Source organism: Anomaloglossus baeobatrachus, chromosome 4 (assembly GCF_048569485.1).
Source record: "Anomaloglossus baeobatrachus isolate aAnoBae1 chromosome 4, aAnoBae1.hap1, whole genome shotgun sequence".
NCBI lineage: Eukaryota > Metazoa > Chordata > Amphibia > Anura > Aromobatidae > Anomaloglossus > Anomaloglossus baeobatrachus.
In genome coordinates, this window is record NC_134356.1 from 594,744,228 (window position 1) to 594,772,199 (window position 27,972).

The 27,972-nt window shown below is 43.2% G+C and overlaps 1 protein-coding gene across 2 annotated transcripts in view; it reads right to left on the reverse strand.

The window, feature by feature from the left end:
- Positions 1-19,706: 19,706 nt before the first annotated feature.
- TGFA (transforming growth factor alpha) overlaps positions 19,707-27,972 on the reverse strand; it is a 96,779-nt gene continuing 88,513 nt past the window's right edge. The window contains exons 6-7 of one of the 2 annotated variants that reach the window (XR_012753071.1): positions 24,879-27,351; positions 19,707-24,813 (exon numbers count right to left, since the gene is read on the reverse strand). Coding sequence is in view for 1 of the 2 variants with exons in the window: in XM_075346156.1 (XP_075202271.1) it covers positions 27,344-27,351 (8 nt within the window). In the remaining variant the exon portion in view is untranslated. Of the gene's footprint in view, positions 27,352-27,972 lie in introns of both variants that reach the window. The other variant, XM_075346156.1, reaches the window with a different exon arrangement.

Genomic DNA, 27,972 nt, shown 5'->3' on the forward strand with positions numbered 1-27,972 from the left:
AATCATTTTATCCCCTATAAGGGATAAACAACATCCCCCTGGCACAATAAAGAGGTCACAAAGTTAACCCAGCATGGCTGTAACTAATACAAGGGGATCCTGGTAATACAAAAATGTGTTGGTTTAAACAGCAGATGTAATTAACCAAGATGGTATAGCTACCAAAAACACAATAGCAGTATAGGGTATAAATATAGGTGGTAACCCAGACAATATACAGCTAACATTGGTATAACCACCAGATACCATAGATCCCCCAAAGAAAGTCACAGGGTTAACCTGGTAAGGCTGTAGCTAATACATAGTAAATCCTAATAATGCAACATCATGATAAGTGTAAATATATTGATTTAAACGACAAGTGTAATTACCCTAAGTAGTGTACCCACCAGGTATCATAGAGTACAAAACATTTAGCATAGGTAATAACCCAAATAGTATAAAGCTGATAGTGGTATAACCACCAGATACCATAGATCACAATGGCAGTGCAAGGTGTCAGCATAAGTAGTAGCCCAAACAACATAAAGCTGATATACTCATGTTAAATTACACAAAGATTCACTTGCATAGGGTAAAGCATTCACCAGATAATAAAGTATTAGCATAAATAGCAGCCGAGGAGATATAAAACCCCAGGATAACCAAGTTACCAGCCCATACTGAGGACACCATATAGAGATTCAAGTGATAGCCAGGGTAGGATGGAAGAGTCCCCATGCGTATCGCTGTCCCCTAGGACAGCTTCATCAGGGGTAAGATGAACTTACCCCTGATGAAGCTGTCCTAGGGGACAGCGATACGCGTGGGGACTCTTCCATCCTACCCTGGCTATCACTTGAATCTCCATATGGTGTCCTCAGTATGGGCTGGTAACTTGGTTATCCTGGGGTTTTATATCTCCTCGGCTGCTATTTATGCTAATACTTTATTATCTGGTGAATGCTTTACCCTATGCAAGTGAATCTTTGTGTAATTTAACATGAGTATATCAGCTTTATGTTGTTTGGGCTACTACTTATGCTGACACCTTGCACTGCCATTGTGATCTATGGTATCTGGTGGTTATACCACTATCAGCTTTATACTATTTGGGTTATTACCTATGCTAAATGTTTTGTACTCTATGATACCTGGTGGGTACACTACTTAGGGTAATTACACTTGTCGTTTAAATCAATATATTTACACTTATCATGATGTTGCATTATTAGGATTTACTATGTATTAGCTACAGCCTTACCAGGTTAACCCTGTGACTTTCTTTGGGGGATCTATGGTATCTGGTGGTTATACCACTGTTAGCTGTATATTGTCTGGGTTACCACCTATATTTATACCCTATACTGCTATTGTGTTTTTGGTAGCTATACCATCTTGGTTAATTACATCTGCTGTTTAAACCAACACATTTTTTACCAGGATCCCCTTGTATTAGTTACAGCCATGCTGGGTTAACTTTGTGACCTCTTTATTGTGCCAGGGGGATGTTGTTTATCCCTTATAGGGGATAAAATGATTTATATAGGCTCTATACGCCTTTTTTAAGTGGTTTTAATATGTTTGTGTCCACATACTTTGTTATAAATAAAGACTCTTTTTGTATTGTCACACAGGTGTATCCCTGTTAATTTGCACACCGTCTTTCTCTCCTTAATCCAATGTTCAAAATTGGGTGTGTTAAGGTGATCCCTGATTATCTTTATTTGTGGATCATTAATATCCGTCAGGTGGTGCCCTCCCCCTACTCTATCAACATATACACACACACACACACATATACACACAGACACACACACATATACACACAGACACACACACACACACACACACATACACACACACACACACACGCACACACATACATATACACACACACACATACATATACACACACACACACACACACACATATACACACACACACAGACACATACACACACACACAGACACATACACACACACACATATACACACACACACACACACAGACACACATACACTTGAGACTGAATAATCAGCGTATGAGAACAAGTGGGTAAAGAAGCATTTTTCTCTAATGTAACAAAATATTTTACAAAGTTTCTTGACTTAGTTTTGTACTTTTGATTTATGGAAAAAGGTGTAGTTATTTACCTTTCAACTTGAGCATTGGGTCTTGGGAACGGGAAACCAATTTAGTTTTACCTTCAGGTTGTAATTGACTCATTAATCCATTATTTGGTGTCTTATTGATTATAGAAGAACATATTGTGTTGAAGCTGGTGCTCAATAACATAAAAATATATATCAAACAGCTCCACCTTTATCCATGCACTGCGTCTGGTACTGGAGCTCTGATTTATTCCTTGAATGAGAATGAGTTGCAGTACTAGACACCATCCATGGACAAGAATGATGCGGTTTCTAGCAAAAGGAGAAGATTCTTCATGTCTTTTGGCACCTACATAAAGGTTTCCTGGAGAAAGATCCAATGATGAAGTATCTTTACATCTATAGACACCTAAACTTGCAAAGGACAAATGAAAAATCAGAGACCAAAGGACATGAGAATTACTAATTCCATACACTGATATAGGCAAAACTGAGACAGCCCATTGATTTAATATTGGACTGATGTTAACAGTGCCAAATTAAATCCTGTGGTTTTTAACCGGCCCTAGTCATTTAAAATCTTGGGGCCCGTCCAGCAATTTATTTCCTAATATGTTTTTAAATTTACTAAGAGCAATTTTAAAATGCCAATTATATTTTTATTAAACAGAACAAAAGTTAAGTTAATTAAACTTCATTATAACCCAGAAAAGGTAATTAACTAACGTCAATCTTGGGTGTTGGCCTTTATGCACTAGTCTGTGTCCCTAAAGCTTCTGTGCATGAATGTTCTATTATGATCTAGAGTCGGTGAGAACTTGAGGTCACTTACTGTCACGCCAGGATGAGGGAACGCTCGGCATGCGGCGCAAGAGGAGGTTTACGCCAGGGAAGATGTAAAGGTAGGCCCTGATGCTAAGGGGAGGGGAGAGGCATCCCCACCTAACTCCCCTGTGTCTTTATTTCTGTGCTCCCTAACATCCCTAGACCGGTCCTTCCCTTCGGGCACGATCACATACCTAGGCCCTAGATGACCTTGGACTTGCCCTGACTAGTGCCCAGGCCAGTGAAACACTAGTCTTACTACTGATATAAAAGCAACACGAGCAAGGGAAAATGGAAACAACAACAGAAACTCCAATTCTTCTTCTGTAAGGGATTCTACTGAATCTTACCGGAAAACGAACCACAGCTTTTCCCAGAGACAACTCCTTCATAGGTCAGCATAGAATGATCTATAGCTGGCACAGAAGAGAGTGGGGAGTGAATTTATATAGCAGAAGTGCGTAGCTGTAGCTGAGATTAGCAACTACAAGTCAGTCTCAGTAAGATAAGAAGAAAATGTTTACTCCTTCAGGAATAAATGGAATTAAATACACTCCCACTCACAATAAATGATGAGTGGGTTTTAAAATGAATCTGCAATCAACTAAACGCTGTGACCCTCTAATCCCAGCTCCCCCCAAGATCTCAGAAGAGTGCAACACAGTCGTAACACTTACCATTCCTCTACTGCATTGTTTTATTTTCTTTTTTTAAAGGGGTTGTCAACTATTTTGACAACCCCTTCAAATTCCCCTTGTTTTCCCCCATAAAAACAAATAAGCCTATACTGAACTCCGGTGCAGCCGCAGTTCCAGCGGTGTCTAAAGCCGTGTTCCTGGGCCCCACATGACATTGTTATGGTACGCAAGCCTCGCGACCAATCAGCCCCCGGCGTCTGTGTCCACACCTTCAGACAGTTGAGCACGATGTGAGTACTGCACTGACTTTCTGCCTAAATGTCCGAAGGCGTGGAGAAGGAAGTCAGAGCTGATTGATTGTAGGGTCCGCGTGTCATAACAATGTCCCTTGAGCTTCGAGAACGCGGCTTCAGATATCGCTGGAACTATGGCTGCATCGGAGGTGAGTATAGGCTTATTTATTTTTACGGGGTGAACAAGGGAATGAGAAGCTGTTGTCCAAGTAGTGGACAACCCATTTAGTTGCACTTTAGTTACCTTTTAGTTTGGCCAACCAAACTAATTTGCATACGAAAAGGTAATATTTTATAAAGTTGATTTGGAGGTCTGAAAACGGGGCCAGCAACAAGGTGCACCTTCATAGAATGCAGCCCAGTAGATGCAGAAGGTGATATATTTGGTTTAATATGGAAATATCTGGTGACAGGTTCCCTTTAACAGTGTTCTCTAGCTGCCCGGCACCTGCACTGAGTTTACCATTTCAGGGAGAACATGAATTTTATTCCTCCCAGCACCTCGATCTTCTAGTCACAGAAGTGGCATGGGCGCTGCCTCAATCACCGTTGTGTGTATAGTGAGCAGCAGTTATAACCGCACCCCAGCATTGACTGACAGTGGACGAAGCATAAGGACATCATGTGGATGTGGAATGAAAAGAGTGACTTGCTGTTTCGCATGTCACCACAGCTGTCACTCTTTTTATTTTACATCCTGCACATGATGGCCCAATAAAGTGATATTTTTAATTTAGAACCAGTGGTGAGTGCCACATATCTATCTGCCTTGCATGCATGGAATTTACAGGTTGTTTGGCTGAGGACCATGTATACTGGCTAATACCTGAAAACATCAGATTCCTTGTCTGCTATTTATTAGCTTTATTTGCTTGCCATATTTATCCTGTGTTGACTATGTACAAGTGCATCTCAATAAATTATATCATCAAAAGTTAATTTATTTCAGTAATTCAATTCAAAAAGGGAAACGCATATATTATATAGAGTCATTACACACAGAGGGATCTATTTCAAGTGCTTATTTCTGTTAATGTTGATGATTATGGCTTACAGCCAATGAAAACCCAAAAGTCATTATCTCAGAAAATTAGAATAATTGCCACAAAACACTTGCAAAGGCTTCCTAAGTGTTTTAAATGGTCCCTTTAGTCTGGTTAAATAGGCTACACAATCATAGGGAAGACTGCTGACTTGACAGATATCCAGAAGGCAGTCATTGACACACTCTACAAGGAGGGTAAACCACAAAAGGTCATTGCTAAAGAAGCTGGCTGTTCACAGAGTGCTGTATCCAATCATATTAATGGAAAATTGAGTGGAAGAAAAAAGTGTGGTAGAAAAAGGTGCACAAGCAACCAAGATAACCGCAGCCTTGATAGAATTGTTAAGAAAAAGCCATTCAAAAATTTGCGGGAGATTCACAAGGAGTGGACTGCTGCTGGAGTCAGTGCTTCAAGAGCCACCACACACAGACCTATCCATGACATGGGCTACAACTGTTGCATTACTTGTGTCAAGCCACACATTACCAATAGACAACACCAGAAGTGTCTTACCTGGGCCAAGGAGAAAAAAAACTGGACTGTTGCTCAGTGATCAATGGTGTTGTTTTCAGATGAAAGTAAATTTTGCATTACATTTGGAAATTGCGGTCCCAGAGTCTGGAGGAAGAGTGGAGAGGCCACAATCCAAGCTGCTTGAGGTCTAGTGTGAAGTTTCCACAATCAATGATGGTTTGGAGAGCCATGTCATCTGCTGGTGTAGGTCCCCTGTGTTTTATCAAAACCAAGGTCAGCGCAGCCGTCTACCAGGAAATTTTAGAGCACTTCATGATTCCCTCTGCTAACAAGCTTTTTGGAGATGGAGATTTCATTTTACAGCAGGACTTGGCACCTGTTCACTCTGCAAAAATACCAATACCTGGTTTAATAACCACAGTATTACTGTGCTTGATTGGTCAGCAAACTTGCCTGTCCTAAACCCCGTAGAGAATCTATGAAGTATTGTCAAGAGGAAAATGAGAGACACCAGACCCAACAATGCAGACAAGCTGAAGGCTCCTATCAAAGCAACCTGGGCTTCCATAACACCTCAGCAGTGCCACAGGCTGATCGCCTCCATGCCACGCCGCATTGATGCAGTAATTCATGCAAAAGGAGCCCCGACCAAGTACTGAGTGCATTACCTGTACAGACTTTTCAGTAGGCGCCAACATTTCTGAGTGTAAAATCTTTTTATTCAGTTGGTCTTAAATAATATTCTAATTTTCTGAGATAATGACTTTTGGGTTTTCATTGGCTGTCAGCCATAATCATCAACATTAACAGAAATAAACACCACAAATAGATCCCTCTGTGTGTAATGACTCTATACAATATACGTGTTTCCCTTTTTGTATTGAATTACTGAAATGAATTAACTTTATGATAATATTATAATTTATTGATATGTATTTGTAGCAGTGCCGGAGAACATTATTACTACTTAGGGGCACTTTGCACACTGCGACATCGCAGGTGCGATGTCGGTGGGGTCAAATTGAAAGTGACGCACATCCGGCATCGCATGCGACATCGCAGTGTGTAAAGCCTGGATGATACGATTAACGAGCGCAAAAGCGTCGTAATCGTATCATCGGTACAGCGTCGGCGTAATCCATAATTACGCTGACGCAATGGTCCGATGTTGTTCCTCGCTCCTGCGGCAGCACACATCGCTGTGTGTGAAGTCGCAGGAGCGAGGAACATCTCCTACCGGCCTCACTGCGGCTTCCGTAGGATATGCGGAAGGAAGAAGGTGGGCAGGATGTTTACATCCTGCTCATCTCCGCCCCTCCGCTCTGATTGGCCGCCTACCGTGTAACGTCGCAGTGACGCCGCACAACCCGCCCCCTTAACAAGGAGGCGGGTCGCCGGCCACAGGGACGTCGCACGGCAGGTGAGTGTGTGTGTGAAGCTGGCGTAGCGATAACTTTCGCTACGCCAGCTATCACCACATATCGCTGCTGCGACGGGGGCGGGGACTATCGCACTCGACATCGCAGTATCGGCCTGCGATGTCGTAGTGTGCAAAGCCCGCCTTAGAAACCAAAGGATGAATCATTAGAGCCGGCTGTCAGTTAATGCCATATTTCCTGTATCTCAAAAACTAGAGCCGATAGAAGAAAACCTTTGTTATTTTTTTAAATCAGCAGATCAGATATACCAGAAACAGGTCTAACATTTGAGCCATCAAAATCTATATTGGACAGTGTTATCAGACAGTTTTTGAACCTTTTGCTGAAAATGTTGAATAACAGTTTTCCAGTCAACAGAAAGTTTTGGTTAATGTGTATGTCCATCACTGATCTCCAGGGAGATGTCCTAACCGGGGGTCAATAATACAAAAAACACTTGTTGGGAATTACAAATATAGAAGTAACCCTGTTTGTGGTTCCTGCACTTCCAATAAATCTGCACATGACATTTCAGTTATTAAATATCCCAATGACATAAGTTTTCCTTATGGCCACAAAATTTATAGCATAGGTCTTCAACTTGGCAGGATGGACAACACCTTGATGTTGTCTAAAACAAGAACTCCAATTACAGAAAACCATTAATAAATCCGATGATGTAAGAAAAGATGGAAAACTAAACCACATTCTAAAAGATGCTTAACCAAAATAAATTGTGGTTTGGCAGGATTATATGTGGATAAGAAGAAACATTGCATCCATAGATAATACAGGAAAGTCTGAAGGAGCAACTCTCACTTTGGTAGCTTTGGTCCATCGACTGGTCAATGCGTTCTCTCTGAAATCAGCTGTTCGGCTCTGGATTTATATCAAAAGTGTTATTGGTGATATTGGCTTTTAGGCAATACCATCAGAGAATGCTTTTTTAGAATTAGATGGGACTATAATTATTAGGGATGATCGAATACCTCAAATATTTGGCTTTGCGAATATCCGACGAATAGGTCGCCGCTATGCGAAGAATATTCGATGAGCAATGTAAGTCTATGGGAAGCCCAAATAGTTCTGAATAGTTGTTATTCGGGTTTCCCATAGACTTACATTACGCATCGAATAGTCAAATAGCGGCGACCTGTTTGGCAAATATTCACGAAGCCGAATATTTGAGGTATACGATCATCCCTAATAATTAGACATTCAATCTTTTTGTCACACATAGTGTTACACAAAACTCGCTGTCATGGTGGCATCAGATGCTGTTCACAATTCAGATTCTAACATCCTGCCCAATGGTTTATCTGGTGTTTTTGATCTACACAGGCAGACTTGGGCATCAACCAGCTGTGTGCTCAGTTATAGACAGGTAAGCAAGAGTTAACCTCTGCTAGCCTGCTCGCTAAGCTTCTGAGATCACATGTTGTAAAGGCCCAGTCACACTAAACAACTTACCAGCGATCCCAACAATGATACATAGGGATCGCTGGTAAGTTGCTAGGAAGTCGCTGGTGAGATGTCACACTAAGTGACGCTCCTGTGATCCCACCAGCAACCTGACCTGGCAGGGATCGCTGGAGCGTCGCTACACGGGTTGCTGGTGAGCTGTCACACAGGCAGATCTCACTAGCAACCAGTGACCAGCCCCCAGCCAGCAGCACCGCGTGGAAGCGTTGCTGCGCTTGGTAACTAAGGTAAATATCGGGTAACCAACCCGATATTTACCTTGGTTACCAGCGCACACCGCTTAGTGCTGGCTCCCTGCACACCTAGCCACAGTACACATCAGGTTAATTACCCGATGTGTACTCTGCTACGTGTGCAGGCAGCAGGCTTCTGTGGATGCTGGTAACTACGGTAAACATCGGGTAACAAAGAAGCCCTTACCTTGGTTACTCGATATTTACCTTCGTTACCAGCGTCCGCCGCTCTCACACTGCCAGTGCCGGCTCCCTGTTCCCTGCACTCCTAGCCACAGTACACATCGGGTTAATTACCCGATGTGTACTGTGGCTACGTGTGCAGAGAGCAGGAGGCGGCACTGGCAGCTGAGAGCGGCAGACGCTGGTAACGAAGGTAAATATCGGGTAACCAAGGTAAGGGCTTCTTTGTTACCCGATGTTTACCGTGGTTACCAGCGTCCGTAGAAGCCGGCTCCTGCTGCCTGCACATTTGGTTGTTCCTCTGTCGCTGTCACACACAGCGATGTGTGCTTCACAGCGGGAGAGCAACAACTAAAAAATGGTCCAGGACATTCAGCAACAACCAACGACCTCACAGCAGGGGCCAGATTGATGCTGGATGTCACACACAGCGACATCACTAGCAACATCGCTGCTACGTCACAAAAGTTGTTCCTTAACAGCGATGTTGCTAGCGATGTTGCTTAGTGTGACGTGGCCTTAAGGAAGCTTATCACATCTGATCCTCTCAAACTTAGGTTGGAAGAGCTTTTTCACCCAAGCCAACTGTAGTTTCTGCTGTGCTGGTCTGCGTGCTGTGGTGTTCCAGAGAGATTAGCTTGTGCTTAGTATGTTGCTGGAGTTACCCATCGTCTTGTTGTTTCCACCATGCTCTTGGTTTCCTCCTAATCTGTTGTTGCCTTATACTTCTGTGTGTGTGCGTGCTGTGTGACAGAGTTTGATTTTCCCTGTTAGTCTATTTCTGTGGGTTAAATCACACTCCTGTCCCGGCCCCCCCTGGGGGAGGGGGTATAAGATCAGGGCTGGTCAAGAGCAGGGCCAGGAAGGAGACTCAGACATCAACACCATTAGGGGTCTCTGAGAATAGGGATAGCACAGGGCCCCCTAGTCTGAGGGTCAGCTAATGGTTCCCGGTTTCCTGCTATCCCAATAGTCCTTCTTGACACTTATATAAAGATGCTGCACACTTTAGTTAAATGGATGATTTTCCGCAAGTAGCCATTGAAGACTAGGGAAGGCTGAATGTACTAAAGGGATAAAATATCTGGACATCACCACTAGTTGGTTTCATTATCTTCTGTTCTGAGAAGCTCCAGTAAAATATACCAATACATGTGCACAATTATTAGGCAGTTTGTGTTTTGATTAATTTCTTAGTGAACAACTGCTGTGTAGTCGGTCAATCCAAAAGTTTAAAAAACCTGTAAATTTAAGAAAGTAAAACTGAGCTTTTGTCTTAGGAGAATATCTATAGTATATGTGCAAAATTATTGGCCAACTATTAGGCTATGTGCCCACGCTGCGGAAAATGCGCGGATTTTGCCGCGGATTTCTCGCGGAAAAGCCGCGGATTTCCCGAAAATCTGCAGCTCAGGCACTTCCCAGCCATTTCTATGGCATTTTGGAAATGCTGTGCCCACGCTGCGGATTTTTCCGCAGCGGATTTCGTGCGGATTTTGATCCGGAAAAATCTGCAACATGTCAATTATTGTTGCGGATTTTCATCCGGATTTTGGCTTTAAAATTGGGAAAAAAAAAAATCCGCACCAAAATCCGCATCAAATCCGCGGCAATTCCGCGGTAAATCCGCGGCAAATCCGCACCTTTTCAAAGCGGGAAAGCTGCGGATTTTGATGCAGAAAAATCCGCAGCTACATTCTCCCGTGGACACATAGCCCTAATGTGCAGAAGTATTATCCAACTAAATGGAAAACATATTATTTTATATCTTAATTGTTTATTTTCATCTGCTAAAATAAGAAAAATACCGAAAGAACTCAAAATGTACAAAATACATTTATGAAATAAAAAAAAAAATATCAGTTACCAATATAGCTGCACTTCTTTTCAATGACAAGCCTTCCATTCATGGAGTCTGTCAGCTTCTTAATCTGTTGATGATCAAATTTTTGGGTAGCACCAACCACAGCCTCCCAGACACTGTGATGAGGGGCGGCTGTTTTCCTTCGCTGTAAATCTCCCGTTTAAGAAGGGCCCACAAGTTCTTAATATCGTTTAAGGTGATGAAGGGGCTGTGTCATTATTCTTTTATCTTTAACCCTAGAACGCATACTTGGGGCCTCACAATCCTGCTAGGTTACTTGTTTTCTATTGTAGATTTCTATGGTTGCGCATTCTAGGGTTAAACGGAACCTGTCACATAGAAAAATACTATTAACCTGCAGATAGGGGTTAATCTGCAGGTTAATAGCATTCTGAACTTGTCTGGTGCCTGCATATTCAACCCACTGCTGGGAGGAAAAGAACTTTAAACCTCCCGGCAGCATTCTGGTTTCAGTCATGGGGGTGGAGCCAGCACTGGTACAGTCATCGCTTTATGTGTAGAGAGCAGTGGCTGTAACTGTGCCTCCGAACTGACAGCTGCTCAGCATTAGAACCTGCTGTCAGTCAATGAGGGAGGGGGGCGTAGTGACAGTTGCCGCTCTACATGCACAGAGCGGTGAGTGAATCCACGCTAGCGCCTCCCCATGACTAAAACCAGAATGCTTCCCTGAGGATTAAAGTTAATTTCTTCCCAGCAGCGAGGTTTAATGTGCAGGCACCGGACAGGTTTAGAATGCTATCAACCTAGAGATTAACTCCATATCTGCAGGTTAATAGCATTTTTCCATGTGACAGGTTCCCTTCATTTCTTTACTGACTTAGCAAGCAGTGGAAATTTCGACACATGCAATAGAACATTGCCCTACATAAAAATATTGGTTTTATTGACTTTTTACTGCACTATTGTAGCACCCAGGGGGCAGGGGGAATCAGGCACGGAATCTCGTACCTGAGTTTACTCGTCGCTGGGCTGGTGTGGTGGTCTGGGATGTCGCAGTGGCCTGCCCAGCTTCGTGCCCTGAGGTGTACACCAATAAGGAGGGAGGATGATGGGGGTTGTAGTAGGAAGATTGTCGTGATGCCACCTGTGGTACGCGGCCAGAGATTAGCCTGTCGCTGTCCTCCGGGGTGGATTGTAATAGCAGCAGAGATGGTGTTGCTCCCCACAGGGCCCTCGGGAGGATGATGGGGGAGTAGTGATGGTGAAGGCCTTGGCGCCGAGGTGCAGGGCGTTGGCGTCGGTAATAAGAGTAGAAGTCAGATGCTGTGGTTCCAGGTATCTTTACTCACTCTGTATGCCACTCGTCCAGGTGGTACTAGTCACTCGCTGTGATGGGCTCCATCGAACCCGGTTTCCTTTGGAGGTCAGTCCGGTGTGATGCTCAGTAGGCCCCTTCCTCCTAGCGCCGTGTGTGTTGGATCTTCGTGGCTTAAAGCTACTTGTGGACCCCAGTCCGTCTCCAATAGTACTCTTGTCCCTATTTGCTAGTACCGCGGCTCCGCATTGGGGCCTGGCTGTGTCCAGGGCCCCGGATTCTATCTGGCACTGTGCTTTCGGGCTCTTTGTGGCCAGTGAAGCTTTAAACCTCCCCGTCCTGGCAGATTCTGGAAAACCAAGTTGAAATGTGATCTTCCCTAGGGCCCTGCACCCTGCGTGGCGCCGGTTCTGAGGGAATGTTTAAGCTCACACCTTGGCATCCATTAGAACAACTCCTCTGTCCCACCGGAGCACCAGTAAGGCACGTCTAATCCTTTCCTTTCCTGCTGGAGAACTCTCTCTAACTGTTGTGTTGACTCCTAACCTCCCTGTGGCTGCTCCTCCCTGTTGCTATTGGGTGGTGCCCCCCATCTTTGAAGGCAACCTTAAGACCCCTTCCTAGATCAGTCCCCATTGGGGGGGGCAACCTAGTGGTATATTTGAGTGTGTAAGTGCTGAAACCGACACCGACCTCTTCCGGATCTGGGTTAAGCACTACACCTTAACTCAGGTGCAGTACTCTGTGGTGACTGAAGCCTCAGGGTCGCCACACTATTACTTGAAGAAAGTGTCTTAGAAACTGACTGTAGATTTGGAATTGATTTTCAGTCCATCTTCAACACATTAAGGTCCAACTAACTCATCTTTAATAATACCAGCCCATAGCAGTATCCCACCTCCATATTACTGGTGTCTCAGGCAAAGTGGAGGTCTGTGCCAGTAACTAATCCAGCCTCTGGCCCATCCATCTGGTTAATCAAGAGTCCCTCTCATCTCATCAGTCCATAAAACATTTGAAAAATCTATCAAATATTTATAGGCCCCGTCTTGTTTCAACTTCTGTGTCTTGTTCAGTGAAGTCGGTTTTAGCTTTCTATACCTAGACCATGTCTTTGAGCACAGAACACTTCGTACTTTTACGCCCTCCAGGGGGTTTACAGTTCTGAAATATGACAGCAGTGAAGGATTATGGGTTCTGTTCGCTTTACGTTTGATTCTTCTGAAATCTAGTATTAATATGTGTCTCTTTTTCTCAATACATTTTTTGCAACCCAGTTGACTACTTGTAACTAAATATTTAATGGTTCTGTAATCCCACCACAATATCTTAGTGTTAGTGCTCACCTGGTGAGTTGGATCCTCTACGTTCAAGATCCGGATGGGCACATGGATCACGAGTTTTGGTGCAAAAAGCTGGTGAGGCATGCGGAAAATGGATAACAGACATCTTGGAAGCAGGTAGCAGAGGTACTAGAAGCTCGGAAGCAAGTAGCAGAGGTACTGGAAGCCGCAGGCAGACATAAATCAGGAACAATAAAACTATTGATACCAAGAAACAGGTGCGTGCCTTGGTAAGCCTTATATATGCCCAGGCAGACGATCACATGGAAGCACGCTGGGCCATCCGCAAAGCTCGACATAGAGCACAACAGAGTTCAGTAAACCGGGGTGAGAGGAGCAAAGGTGTGTAACATTTAGCAAATTCAACAGGGTCCTATCCCTCTGTGAGACTTGTAGCAATTAAGTTTTTAAAGACCGTTAAATTGCTTTATGACCCATTTTGCCTGAGGGAAACAAGCTAATAACTCTGCACACCTTGATAAAGGGTGTTGATATTCTTAGGGGTACTTTACACGTTGCGACATCGCTAGCATCGGCTAGCGATGTCCAGCGCGATAGTACCCGCCCCCGTCGCACATGCTATGTGTGGTGATTGCTGACGTATCGAACATTATCGCTACGGCAGCTTCACATGCACATACCTGCTCGGCGACGTCGCTGTGACTGCCGAACTATCCCTCCTTCAAGGAGGAGGTGCGTTCGGCGCCACAGCGACGTCACCGCAACGTCACTAATCAGCCGGCCAATAGAAGCAGAGGGGCGGAGATGAGTGGGACATAACATCCCGCCTACCTTCTCCCTTCCGCATAGCTGGTGGACGCAGGTAAAGAGATGTTTGTCGCTCCTGCGGGTTTACACACAGTGATGTGTGCTGCCGCAGGAGCGATAAACAACACTCTACCTGAGTGGTAGAGGAACATGAGGAAGCTCGCAATATTTTAAGCTTATTTCATAAATTGAATTTATTCTTAAGCAGATAATACAAATGTAAATTAGATAAATGTAAAAAAACACTGATCAAAATTAGAGAACACTTTTAGATACCTGCAAGTTATTAGTGTTAATCTGGCACCTGGTGCTAATTTCCTATCTGACAAACCCTATGTAACTGGCAGCCTAACTTTCCAGTATGCATTGACTTTGCAAGAATGGTGTGCCATTTCAAAGTGACTGAAACCCTATGGCGGAAGGTTGTCCAGATGGAGGCCAAAGGGGTGACCCTATTAGCCATAGCAGGAAAAGCTGGTCGTTCCGAGTCTATGATTTTGAGAATATTGCATCTTTACAACATCACAAACTCTTTCAAGTCCCCCAAAAAGGCTGGTCACCCTCAAAAGACAAATGCAAGAGAGGACAGGATAATATGGACAATCTCCATGGATAATTGTTTCAACATGGCAGCTGGAATTGCTCACCAGTTCAGCATTAAGGATATGTCTTGTCATACAGTGTCACGACATTTAAGAGTATTTGGACTGAAAACCCACTCTGCAGTGACCAAACCTCTTATTAGTAGAAAGAATGGACCAAATCAAGCTACACTTTGGAAGGTGTAAATAAAAGGTATTCCAGCTGCAACTTCCTCCAAGACCAGGATCCAAGAAGCGAGGGTTAGGCCGAGTTCACATTGCTTTTTAGCCTATCTTCAGTGGTTCCATTGGGGCTTATGTCCAAAGACCTGTAAAATGGGATTCAGAAATCTGTGATGATTTGACCATTGACTGTAATGATGACGACTGTGTCTTGTATGTGAGCTGCAACACACAGTCGGAGCCCATCACATATAGGCGGATAAGGATGAAAATAATTTCCAACAGAGTACACAATGACTCCATCTGCATCAATACAGTCAATGGCCCTGTCAGCGCAAATGTCCTAATTCCGCTTTCCAGGGCTACAGAAGTAAGCCCAGAAGGAGCCACTGACTGTAGGCTAAATTACAATGTGAGCCCAGCCTTAAGGGGGTGTTACATGCAGCGATATTGCTAGTGATATCGCTGGTGAAAGCACACGCCCCCGTCGTTTGTGCGAATCGCTGCCCGTGACACACAATATCATTAGGAGCCGTCACACGGACTTACCTGCCTAGCGACGTCACTGTTACCAGTGAACCGCCTCCTTTCTAAGGGGGCGGTTCGTTCGGCGTCACAGCGGCGTCACTAAGCGGCCGCCCAATAGAAGCGGAGGGGCAGAGATGAACGTGACGTAACATCCCGCCCACCTCCTTCCTTCCGAATTGCCGGCGGCTGCAGGTAAGCTGTAGTTCGTTGTTCCCAAGGTGTCACACGTAGTGATGTGTGCTGCCTCGGGAACGACGAACAACCAGTGTGCTCAACAATCAATGATTTTTTTAAAGGAATGACGTGTCAACGATGGACGATAAGGTGAGTATTTTCCATGGTTAACAGTCTCTCCTTGCTGTCACACGCAACAACGTTGCTAACCATGCCGGATGTGCGTCACGGAATTCGTGACCCCGGCGATATATCGTTAGATATGTCGTTGCGTGTAACGGGGCCTTTACTTTAGTAGGATCTCAAGATTTTGCCAGTAGAAATCTTTTACATGGCTTAATTAGAGGACAAATTACAATGTAAAGGAACTTCATCACAGGCAGAATTATTTTACCAATGATAATGGTGGTCATTTTAGCGCTCATATAGCTTTCATCTTTACAGATTTCACACATCCGATATTCACAATCTGAGTACAGATGCTGCTGTATTTAAGGGTCGCAGGTATACTGACCAGAACTCAACAGATTCATAGGCATATACAGTATATCACAAAAGTGAGTACACCCCTCACATTTTTTTTGTGTTTTATTATATCTTCTTATGGGACAACACTGAGGATATGAAACTTTGATACAATGTACAGTACTCAGTGTCCAGCTTCTATAACAGTGTAAATTTGGTGCGCTCTAAATAACTCAGTACACAGCTATTAATGTCTATACCGCTGGCAACAAAAGTGAGTACACCCCTAAGTAAAAATGGCCAAATTGTGCCCAATTACCCATTTTACCTCCCTGGTGTCATGTGACTCATTAGTGTTACAAGGTCTCAGGTATTAATGGGGAGCAGGGATGTTAGATTTCTTGTTATCGCTCATACACTCTATCAGTTTAACATGGCTCCTCATGGCAAAGAATTCTCTGAGTATCTGAAAAAGAATTGTTGCTGTACATAAAGATGGCCTAGGCTATAAAAAGATTGACAACACCCTGAAACGGAGCTGCAGCATGGTGGCCAAGACCATACAGTGGTTTAACAAGACAGGCTCCACTCAGAACAGGCCTTGCCATAGTCGACCAAAAAAGTTGAGTGCACATGCTCAGCATCATATCCAGAGGTTTTCTTTTTAAAATAGATGTATGAGTGCTGCCATAATTGCTGCAGAGGTTAAAGGGGTTGGGGGTCAGCTTGTCAATGCTCAGACCTTATGCCGCACACTGCATCAATTTGGTCTGCATGGCTGTCATATGAGAAGGAAGCTTCTTCTAAAGATGATGCACAAAAAAGCCTCAAAACAGGTTTTCTGTAGACAAGCAGACTAAGGACATGGATTACTGGAACCATGTCCTGTGGTCTGAGGCGATCAACATAAAGTTATTTAGTTTAGATGGTGTCAAGTGTGTGTGGCAGCTACCAGGTGAGGAGTATAAAGACAAGTGTATCTTGATTACTGTCAAGCATGGTGGTGAGAGTGTCATGCTTTGGGGCTACAGGTCATTGAGGGAACCATAAACGCCAACATGTACTGTGGCATACTGAGACAGCGCATGATCCCCCTCCCTTCGGAACACTGGACATCTGGGCAATATTCTAACATGATAACAAACCCTAAAGGCTGCTTTACACCAGACAATCTATCGTGCGATAGATCGTCGGGGTCACGGTTTTTGTGACGCACATCCGGCATCGCTGGCGATGCTGGCCTGTGTGACACCTCCTAGTGACGCAGTATCGCTCACAAATCGTGAGTCATGTACTGGTCGCTAGGTTCCATAATATCGGTTCTGAAATCGGGCGCCAGTTGTTTATCGTTCCCGTGGCATCACACGACGCTCCGTGTGAACATCGCGTACCTGCCTCCCGCGTCAGCCGCCGGCTCTATGTGGAAGGAAGGAGGTGGGCGGGATGATTACATCCTGCTCATCTCCGCCCCTCTGCTTCTATTGGCCGGCGGCCGTGTGACGTCGCTGTGACGCCGAACGTCCCTTCCACTCCAGGAAGTGGATGTTCGCCGCCCACAGCGTGGTCGCACGAGAGGTAAGTATGTGTGACGGGGGTTACCAACTTTGTGCGCCACGGGCAGCGATTTGCCCGTGACGCAAAAAGGACGGGGGCGGGTACGATCGATTGTAAAATCGCACAATCGGTCGTACCATGTAAAGCAGCCTTAACACACCTCCAAGATGTCCAATGCCTTGCTAAAAAAACTGAGAGTAAAGGTGCTTGACTGGCTAAGCATGTCTCCAGACCTAAACCCTATGGATCATCTCTGGGGCATCCTCAAATGGAAGATGGAGGAGCACAAGGTCTCTAAAATCCAACAGCTCTTTGATGTCATCATGGAAGAGGATCCAGTGACTCCTGTGAAGCTCTAGAAAACTCCATGCTCAAGAGAGTTAAGGCAGTGCTTGAAAATAATGGTGGCTACACAAAATATTGACACTTTGGTCACAAATTAGCTATTTCCACTTAGGAGTGTACTCACTTTTGTTGCCAGCGGTTTAATCATTAATGGCTGTGAGTTGAGTGATTTAGATGGTACCAAATTTACACTGTTATACAAACTGTACACTGACCACTGCATATTGTATCAAAGTGTCATATCTTCAGTGGTGTCCCATGAAAAGATATAATAAAATATTTACAAATATTTGAGGAGTGTACTCACTTTTGTGACATACTGTATGCCTGTTAAGTTTGGGTCAGGTGAATAGGAGCCGACCAGACATCATAGACCATGAATCTCGGATGTGTGAAACTGGCCTTACAAGTATGTGACCAAACGATTGTTAAGGCCCCTTTACACACTGCAACATCGTTAGCAATATCGCTGTAACGTCACCGGTTTTGTGACGTAATAGTGATCTTCCCAGCGACATTGCAGTGTGTGACATGCATCAGCGACCTGGCCCCCGCTGTGAGGTCGCTGATCGCTACAAATCTTTCAGGAACATTTTTTGGTCCTTTGTTTCCCGCTGCGCAGCATGCATCGGTGTGTTTGACACCGTTACAACGACTTTGTTAGCGACTTCCCTTTCAAATAGCTGCTTTGACACGTCCCCAATGACCAGCTAGGTCGTTCTGCAGGTCCGTATCGCTGCTGCGTCGTTGGCCAGGTATGCCTGTTTGACAGCTTACTAGCGACTCACCAGATACTTTGTAGTGATCCCGGCCATGTTGGGATCGCTAGAAAGTCTCAGTGTGTAAAGGGGCCTTTAGTGTGCTTGTTTATTCTCATACAGTTTGTTTTTTTGTTGGCAACACATGTCTGTTTTCATGAGCCAATGTGCCACTGAAAAATTATGGTTTTAAAGTCAACATAAATGATGCAATAAACTTGTTTTCTGGGCTGTTATTTGAGCACTTAGTATCTTTACAACAGGCAATAGTAGGAGATTCTTACCGACTTTGTTCCCCTGATTATTAGACCATGTGAAAGGACTTTAATAGGTGCAATGCTTTCAAGGTCCTACACTTGGTGGGTTCCCAAAAGCCCATTTTCCCTATAAGATGGCAGCAATATTTTAAAGGGAACCTGTCACCGGATTTGGCAACTATAAGATGCGGCCACCACCACTGAGCACTTATATACAGTATTCCAGAATATTGTATATAAGAGCCCAGACCACGCTGAATAACGTAAAAAACACTTTTATAATACTAGCGGGCGGTCCGGTCCGATGGGTGTCGCTTATCTCCGGACCGGCGCCTCCTCTCTCTTGTCTGGCGCCTCCTCTTCGCTGCGTAATCCTCATTCTACCAAACCCAGTGTGAATGACGTGTTTCCGTCATCCATGCAAGCCGACATTGTGGTCCGAGGAAAGGTTAAAGACCGCCCAAGCATGTGCACTAATAGTCCTGAGTAGAGCAGATCAAAGTGCATCTGCGCAGGACCTCAATGCCGGGTAGTGTGCATGACGCAGCACGCGTCATGCACACGTACCTCAGAAGAAGTAGGACAGCGATTGCCGCAGATAAGAGGCGCCGGACCGGAGAGAGGAGGCACCAGTCCAGAGAGCAGCGACACCCATCAAACCAGACTGCCCCTTAGGTGAGTATTATAAAAGTGTTTTTTCTGTTCTACGTAGTGGCCTGGGCTCTTATATACAGTATTCTAGAATGCTGTATATAAGAGCTCAGTGGTGGTGTCCGCTGCTTATAGTCACCAAATCTGGTGACAGGTTCCCTTTAAATGCCATGTGACGTTTGATCTGTCCCTAGTATAGAAGCCTGTTGCCCACCAAGCATCGATTTTCCTTACAGATAGAAAAGAAACATTCACCACAAATGAGTACAAAAATGATGTTTAATATCCAAGGGTTTTCTTTTAAATAACTAATATCCAGCCAATCACACAAAATTGCAATTAATTTAGAATACAAATAAATTAAGTTTTAAATATTACCTTCTCTTTCAGTGCAAGATATACATTAAAGTTACCATTTCTACAAAGTGACTGGTCATTTAGAATAGAAAAGAGTTGTGGAAAACATTTAACATCGGTTGGTATTAAAGCTTTTGAAAAAAAAAAAAACATAGCCGCAGGACAAAGCAAACATTAATAACCAGGGTCAAGGCTCGTCATCGAATTTTAAAGTATTTGCGCATAAATGAAAAATAATAAAAATTTGGTAATAGCAAAGACTTGTTACCTAAACTTTGTGGAGGAAGGTATGGCCTAAGGTGTCACACTTGATGCCTTCAGCTTTAGAGTCAATTTAGTTGGTATAGTTGGTATATTAGGAAATTTCATGATATATTGCTGCCACAACCCTGTATCTAAATACCAGAGTCATGGCAGAAAGGCCGGATGTGCTTCCTTTGGCTACCAGCACCCAGGGCACATGTCCCACCAGCCCCTCTAGCCCACCTCGGATATATTTTGTCATTTTTTTCCAGTATTATACCTTAATATACTTGTTAATTTCTTCCAACAGAGAAGATACATTTGCCCAATTGTTGATTACTGATACAGTAGTAGCAGTAATGATTGCTATGGAGAATAGATTTCAAGCAGGTCCAGTTAATTCAAGCTATACATTAAGTCAACACTTCACAGAAGATTATGTCATTTCTGATCCACAAAGGCTTCACCCTTGTCTTTAAGTAAAAGGTACAAAGCAAGTGGCCTGCTTTGTCTGCTTTATATATGTATCAAGCAATATAAACAACACAGTACAATCAATTAGCAAATTAAACCGCATACAATATTAAATAGATCTCTTAGAGCTGATGAGGCTGGTGTATTTATTTTGAAAATTCATCTTGGAATGTGTGTATAATCTTATTTGAAAAATTGAAGCATTACCCAACTGTAGTGACTGACAGCTCCTCAGAGTCTCTCAGTACAACCTGCGGCTGTCAGTCAGGCTGGGCAGGCGAAGAGTGAATACACTTGGACTCTTGAGCTATTTCATTCTATGATTGGATTCATAAAATGCTCACCTTAAGGCCTAAGCCACACGGCATGAAAATCGGCGCAAGTGGAGTGCAATAAAACATCTCATTCCACTCGGACCAAATATTAGCCTATGTATCAGCACACATGAGCGATTATTTTCTCAGCCCCAATCGGGCCGAGAAAACAATCGCAGCATGCTGCGATTGTAATGCGAGGCTGTTTCTCTCGCACCCATTCAAGTGTATAGGGCGAGAAAAAAATCGCACTGCACTCGCGGTACACCAGTGTACCGCGAGTGCAGTGCGAGAATGGCAAAAGCCGGCTACGGAAGAGAGAGGGAAATAAATCCCTCCCTCCCCTCCTCAGCACCGGCCCGCCCCCCGCAGCTGAAGTCCGCTCGCACAGTCGGACCTCAGTCTCAGGGACACTCGCATGACACTCAACTCTGCTGTACTGCCAGAGTGAGCCGAGTGTCATGCGAGGAGATCGCAGTAATCCCCGTGTGGCCCCAGCCTAATAATACGGTTATACAGTTATCCTGACATGGATTTTGAAAGTGAGTACACCAGCCTCATCAAGTCTGTGAGATCCATTTAGTACTCTATAGTTCATAATGTGAAATATTGCAACAAATTTGTTTTAAGCTAAACCATAAGTTCACTGGATGTTATAATGTTGCATGAAGGATAAAAGTGTAAATATAATAATGGAAAAAAGCAGATGACGCAAAACATTTTTACAAGTTGTATAGTGTAAGAAATCATAAAGATCAAAAAGCACTTTAAATTATTTCACATGTGCTCTTAAACCGACATTTTATGGAACTGTCACCTAATAATATAGTAATTGAAAAAGGTAAGAACAATATTGTTACCCATTTCTCAAAGATGTATTAAATGGAATCTGTCAGCAGATTTTTGCTATGTAATCTGAGATTCTAGTGATGTGTCACTTACTGAGCTGTGTTTTGCAGTCTCAACAAATCAGTGTTTTATCAACAGGAGATTACAGGACTAAAGGATGCTTTACACGCTACGAGGTCGCTAAACCGATGGCGTTGGGGTCACAAAATTTGTGACGCACATCCAGTCGCTTTAGCGATGTCGTTATGTGTGACACCTATGAGCGGTTTTGAATCGTCACAAAAATGTTCAAATTCGCTCATCGGTGACATGCCCCCCTCTTCCCAATTATCGTTGCTGCTGCAGTAATGATGTTGTTTGTCGTTCCTGCGGCAGCACACATCGCTATGTGTGACGCCGCTGGAACGACAAACATCTCCTTACCTGCGTCCACCGGAAAAGGAGGAAGGAAGGAGGTGGGCGGCATGTTCCAGCCGCTCATCTCTGCCCCTCCTTTTCTATTGGGCGGTGGTTCATTGACGCTGCTGTGACGCTGAACGAACCGCCCCCTTAGAAAGGAGGCGGTTCGCCAGTCATAGCGACGTCGCAGAGCAGGTATGTGCGTGTAACGCTGCCGTAGCGATAATGTTCCCTACGGAAGCGATCACCACATTTCATGCCACCGACGAGGGCGGGTGCTATCGCACGCAAAATCACTAGCCGATGCTAGCAATGTCGCAGCGTGTAAAGCGGCCTTTAGTGTCTCATGCCTTCTGGTCCAATTACGACCAACCAATGACTAACAGCTTTCTGCCAATATACAATATACACAGAATGCTGTCAATCAGTGGTGTGGGCGGGGTTATACACAGCTCAAAATTCTGAGCATAGCCAACTAAATGACACATTGGTGGAATCAGGGTCTCTGTCTCTACATCATGCTGCTGTCAGATTACATAGAAAAAACCTGCTGACAAACTCCCTTTAAATTGTGGGTGAACTTTATTCGGTCTTTCTCACTGCTTTACCTGCTTGCAATGTACTGGTATTGGTTCAGAATGGGGTCCCGCACAAGACCCCTTTTACTAAGTACGGAATATCTAACTACTATACAGTTTTTTTCACTGCAATAAATGAAGATTTGGCTGGAAAGAAACGACTAATGTAATATTTTCTACTCGATATAACAAAGATTAGTGCAATTTAAAATTTATGGTAGGAGACATAATTGTACTGAATGAAACGTTCTCTACACTCTGCAAACGATTTTTGACTAACATCCACACTAATTTGAAACTCCCACTCCTGGCTTCAAGACTTCTCCCGAGCTGCACCAATCCTTTGGAATGCTCTACCCCAAGAAGCTAGGATGAATCACAATTTACTGAGCTTCAGAGGCTCCCTAAAAACGCATCTTTTTAGGATGGCCTGTCACATTCTTTAATTGAATTCAAATCATAGTCCCTCCACAACTTCTCAGAACATAACTCTCCATCAAACTCCACCATATCTAAAGCATCTCAAAGATTGGCTGACGACTAGCTCAGGTAGCCCTTTATCTATCCCCCATTTCTCTGAGATGGCTGGATTGTCATTGTATGTATTGTATAAGCACCTGTACCTTGTCCCCCCACCTCATTGTAGATTGTAAGCTCTCACGAGCAGCATTGGTTTTTTCCTCTAATTATTGTATTTTCTATAACTGTTACTTGCTTGTATATGAACCTCTGAATTGTAAAGTGCTGCGGAATATGATGGCGCTATAGAAATGAAGATTATTATTATCATTATTACAACCTAATTGGTGTTGAATTCAGGCTTTGACATATTTTATTACATTAATTAAGGAAAATTAACCCAATTATTTTGTTTTTCCTTTTTGTCTTCCTCTTGTACAAAACTAAATACTTAACACAACCATGATTAAACTATAGCAACCTCACTTCACACCTATCAATCTATGATTCCTAATGATTGAGGCAATCTCAGCTGCATGGCCTTGTATTTCATTACTGTGATACCATGGGATCACCTACCCTGACCGGACTGACAAAGCAATGTGCAATTTTTGGCCCCAAGCGATGGTCAAATTTAGGCATGGAGGAGCAGTGGACATTACTGGTGATCAGTACTCCACCGAATACACAAGGTTAAAGTTTGAAGAATTGAGAGAAAATTAATATCATCACAGAAAATCGCAAAAAAGCCTAAAAACTTCACAAATTAGATGCAGTGAGGTCCACAAGGAAAGGAAGTATTTTAGAGCCCCTCGGAGGCAGAGCTTCTACTGGACATGATGGATAATTGGCCGAAGCTCCAAAATGTGTTTTATCCACAAATATCGGAAAAAAAGGGACAGATTTTGGTCATGAATATTAATGTGTTAGGGATATAAAGTAATATAAGTCGAAGAGAGAAAATTAAGCGTAATGATGAGATGATGTCATAAATACTGAAAGCAAATGCTAAGTTTTTTCATTGTAGATGGGCAATAAAAAATAAGTAAATGTCAATTTGCTTTTTTGCTCTTCCCTGAAATTAACAACATTTATCACAGCAGAGATGGCTGTAAATTAATACTCCTACCAGATGTCTGTGGCTGCTAAGATGGACCAAGCTTTAAAAAAAAATGTATAATTTTTATTAAAGGGAACCAACCAGCAGGATTATCATACATAAAGTAAAGCCAATGCTATACTGGCTCTACGATGCTGAATGTAAGTATACCTTCTGTTAAGAGATTTGATGATTTATTTCACAAATATGTGCAATTAAAGTTCTAGCAATGCACTGCTTTTTGATTGACAGGTGCAACAGGAAGGGAATATGTGGGTCAGGTCTTGCTGTCTATTCCCGCCGCTGTCTGCCTGCCTGGCCTTCCTCCCCCTGTCGCCGTCATAGACATTAATTCCGAACTTTACTTGCAGATATTTCTGAAATAAAACATCCAATTTCTGAAGAAAAGCTATGCTTACATTCAGCATCCTAGAGCCAGTATAGCACTGGCTTTACTTAATATATGAAAATCCTGCTGGTTGATTCCCCTTAAAGGAAACCTGTCACTTCATATTGCCGAAACCATAGGCAGTATAAGGCTGGAGTTACACTTGTGTGTGACTCGTGCAACAATCGTATGGCATCGACCAGACCGGCTGGCGGCTCTCCTGACAGGAGCTGGTCATCTTCATGTATTTCTATGGAGCTGACCTGCTCCTGTCAGGAGAGCCACCTGACAGTCTGAATAGTACGATGGGTTCCTTGTACGAGTCACATGATAGTGTGACTCCTGCCTGAATCAGAGCCTGGCTGCACGATCGCAGCCGTGTATGTGCTTCACCAAAATGCTGCAGCGTTTCAAAGAAAACATATAATTTGATTGGCTTATCCCTATCCCCTTCTAGGTGACTGACAGGTCTCTCCCTTTGCACACACATGGGAGAATTCTGTCATTCAAGGGGCAATGCCGGACTAGTCACATTTATTCCTATATTGTCTCTGAAACACTGAAGCATTTTAGAGAAAAATATAAACGGCTGCAGTCACGTAGCCAAACTCTGATTCATGTTGCCTGTGATTTGGCCAGCATGAAGCAAGTGACAGATTTCTATTGAAGCATATGAAATAATATAGTTTTGTACATTTCTTTGTATATACTTTGAATTTGATTTTGTACAACTTATCTATTTTGTATAATCAATTGTAGAATTTAGATGGATAACGAAAAAAATTACAACATACACGGGCGAAAAATTATCAGTGTTTTTGCGACCTTTGTTAAGTTGGGGAGAGCTTGAGCGGGAATGGGGGCATGACGTCATAGTGTGTCAGGAGCACGCAACTTGTCATTAATGAAGTGTCTATAATCAATTATAAAATGTAGATGGGTAACGAAAAAAGTAACAAAATACATTGGTCATGAATCATCAAAGTGTTTTTGCGACCTTTGTTAAGTTGGGCAGGGCTTGAGCAGGATGACGGTAGAACGGGGTCATGACGCCACAGGTGGCTCAAGTAAGTTTTGTGGCAGGATCACGCAACTTTTCATCAAGAGGCATGTGCCTATTAATGAATCTGGTGCCTCTGACTCCTGCAGACCAATGTGAACAACGGCTGCCGGTCTTGATGAATCGGGGACATAGACTTTGTTTAAAACAGGTTTCACCAAAACACTAATACGATCTTGCACAAACTACGTGTTCATATATGCTCATCTCATCAACTAGTATTTTCTGTGTTACTTGCCTATTTAGTCTCCCACATTACAAAAAAGTTATCATTTAGTAAGTACACCCTTTCCAGTGATCATGTAAAGACACTCAAGATAACATACACAGTACCGCTGAAAATGGAGATAAAGGCAGAGAGTCAGGGAGCTGTGGCCTTGTGGGAGCTCTATTGGGCAAAAAACAAAATCCTAAATAATTGGATCACAGAATTAGTAATATTTTTTTTACGACAGATTTCCTTTAAGCTGGAAGAAAGCTATATATACCATCTGACTACTCAACACATGCTAAAACCTGCTTTACAGCAATGAATATGACTTATAGGCATCTCGTCTCCTTGGATCCTCAGGTAAGAGCTGCACTAAGGAATGTAGAGCAGCTGTTTTTTTATTCGTCTCCAGACACAGGATTGCGAGATCGAAACCCTCATCTCATAATGACTCACTTTCTCATCACTGTCTACAGTGGAAGCCAATAATTAGGGCACCATGGTAATTCTTCCTGCTATATATGCTAATCTTCCAGAATACAAAAATAGGCAAAAAAACAATACAAGATTTGAAGAAGGGAGGGTCAGTTGGATCAATGTCCACCATCCAAGCCATTCAGTGTGTAGCGTTGATGACCGAAGAGTGATTCCTGAATAAATACGCTGGAAAACCATCTAAATTGGTCACTAAATAGATTTTTGGGGCAAAAACATGCCCTTTAGCTAGCTAAAATAGGCCATAGGCAAAAAGAAAAGTTTGGGAGTTCGTGTGAGCCTTCTCATGAGTTTTATGAGACTGAAGATAATAGACTAACGGAGATTAATACTAATGCACTGTACAGGTAATTTGCTTTTTAAATATACAAAAATAACATTCTTCTCCTCAAGTTGGATGACGTCAACATATTGACTCAAAATTAATTTATTATTCCCGTGGATATCACCAAGCCGTCCCTAGATATACATCTATGAATATACTGAAATGCCAGCAGCATGGTATATAAGCGAATGGTCCATTAGAAGGAATACTTTTCAGAGTGTCACAAGAATAAAAAAAAAGTATTCATCAATGTCTTACCAACAGAGGGGCCCAAAAACTCATTGACTTACACACTGAACACCCATCTGGCAGTATGAGAATGAAAATATTAGTCCGGCTCATAGTAGATGCCTTTGTAACAAAACACGTTCAGCACTTGTACGTCAGTCTTTCTTATGCTGGACGCCCTCCATGATCCCCATAGAGTACTTGGAATCCAAATATATTTCCAGTGTGAAGTGTTATCCTTCTCCATTCACCACTGCTTCACATTATGCAAGGCACGTTGGGTGCAGTTCCCATGTCTTTGGATCATGGACCCCAGAATGTGTCCTGTTAAGAATATGTGTCCCAGCTGTAGTCTGAGATGTGAATTGAGCAGGATGGGTCCGAAGGTTTCTCCATAACTGGGAAACGCCCTTGTTTTCCGCAGATCCTTATCAGACCACTGAAAAGCAACCGGAAATAAAAAAATTAGAAGTTTTCATGCCAAATAGCAAGACGACACTTAGAAAGAAGACATAGGAGAGCTACCACTAGTATTAGCCTTAAGAACGCACTGAATGAACGTTATCCATATATGACCAGAAGATGATTACTATTTATGATACTGCCATTTATGATCACCTTTATGCAGCCAATGGACTCAAACTATGGCCATATTTCATAACCCGATCATATTTATTACTATACCTAACTAGATTGGGGTGCGATCATGTTTTTGGCTGGTGTCATGGACTGGATAATTTCAGACTTGGCATAAGAGCACAAAAAATAACCCAATATTGGTAAAACTAGTCAAGACTGGTCAGGGTCATTTCATACAATCCCAACACAATTAACCTATATGCCAGTTGCTGTCTCGAGTGGGCTTCACAATCCAATGCCCTTGTCCTATATGGGCTAGTGTACTTTCATAATACTTGAATCCAAATTAATCCATGAGTATATTTTTGAACTAAGAGAATGGACTCCAAACAAGCACCAGAGCAACATTGAAACGCAAAGTAGTTGTTAGCTTAGCTGGACTGAAACTCAAGACCCTAGTGCTACATACAAGTCTTACTTT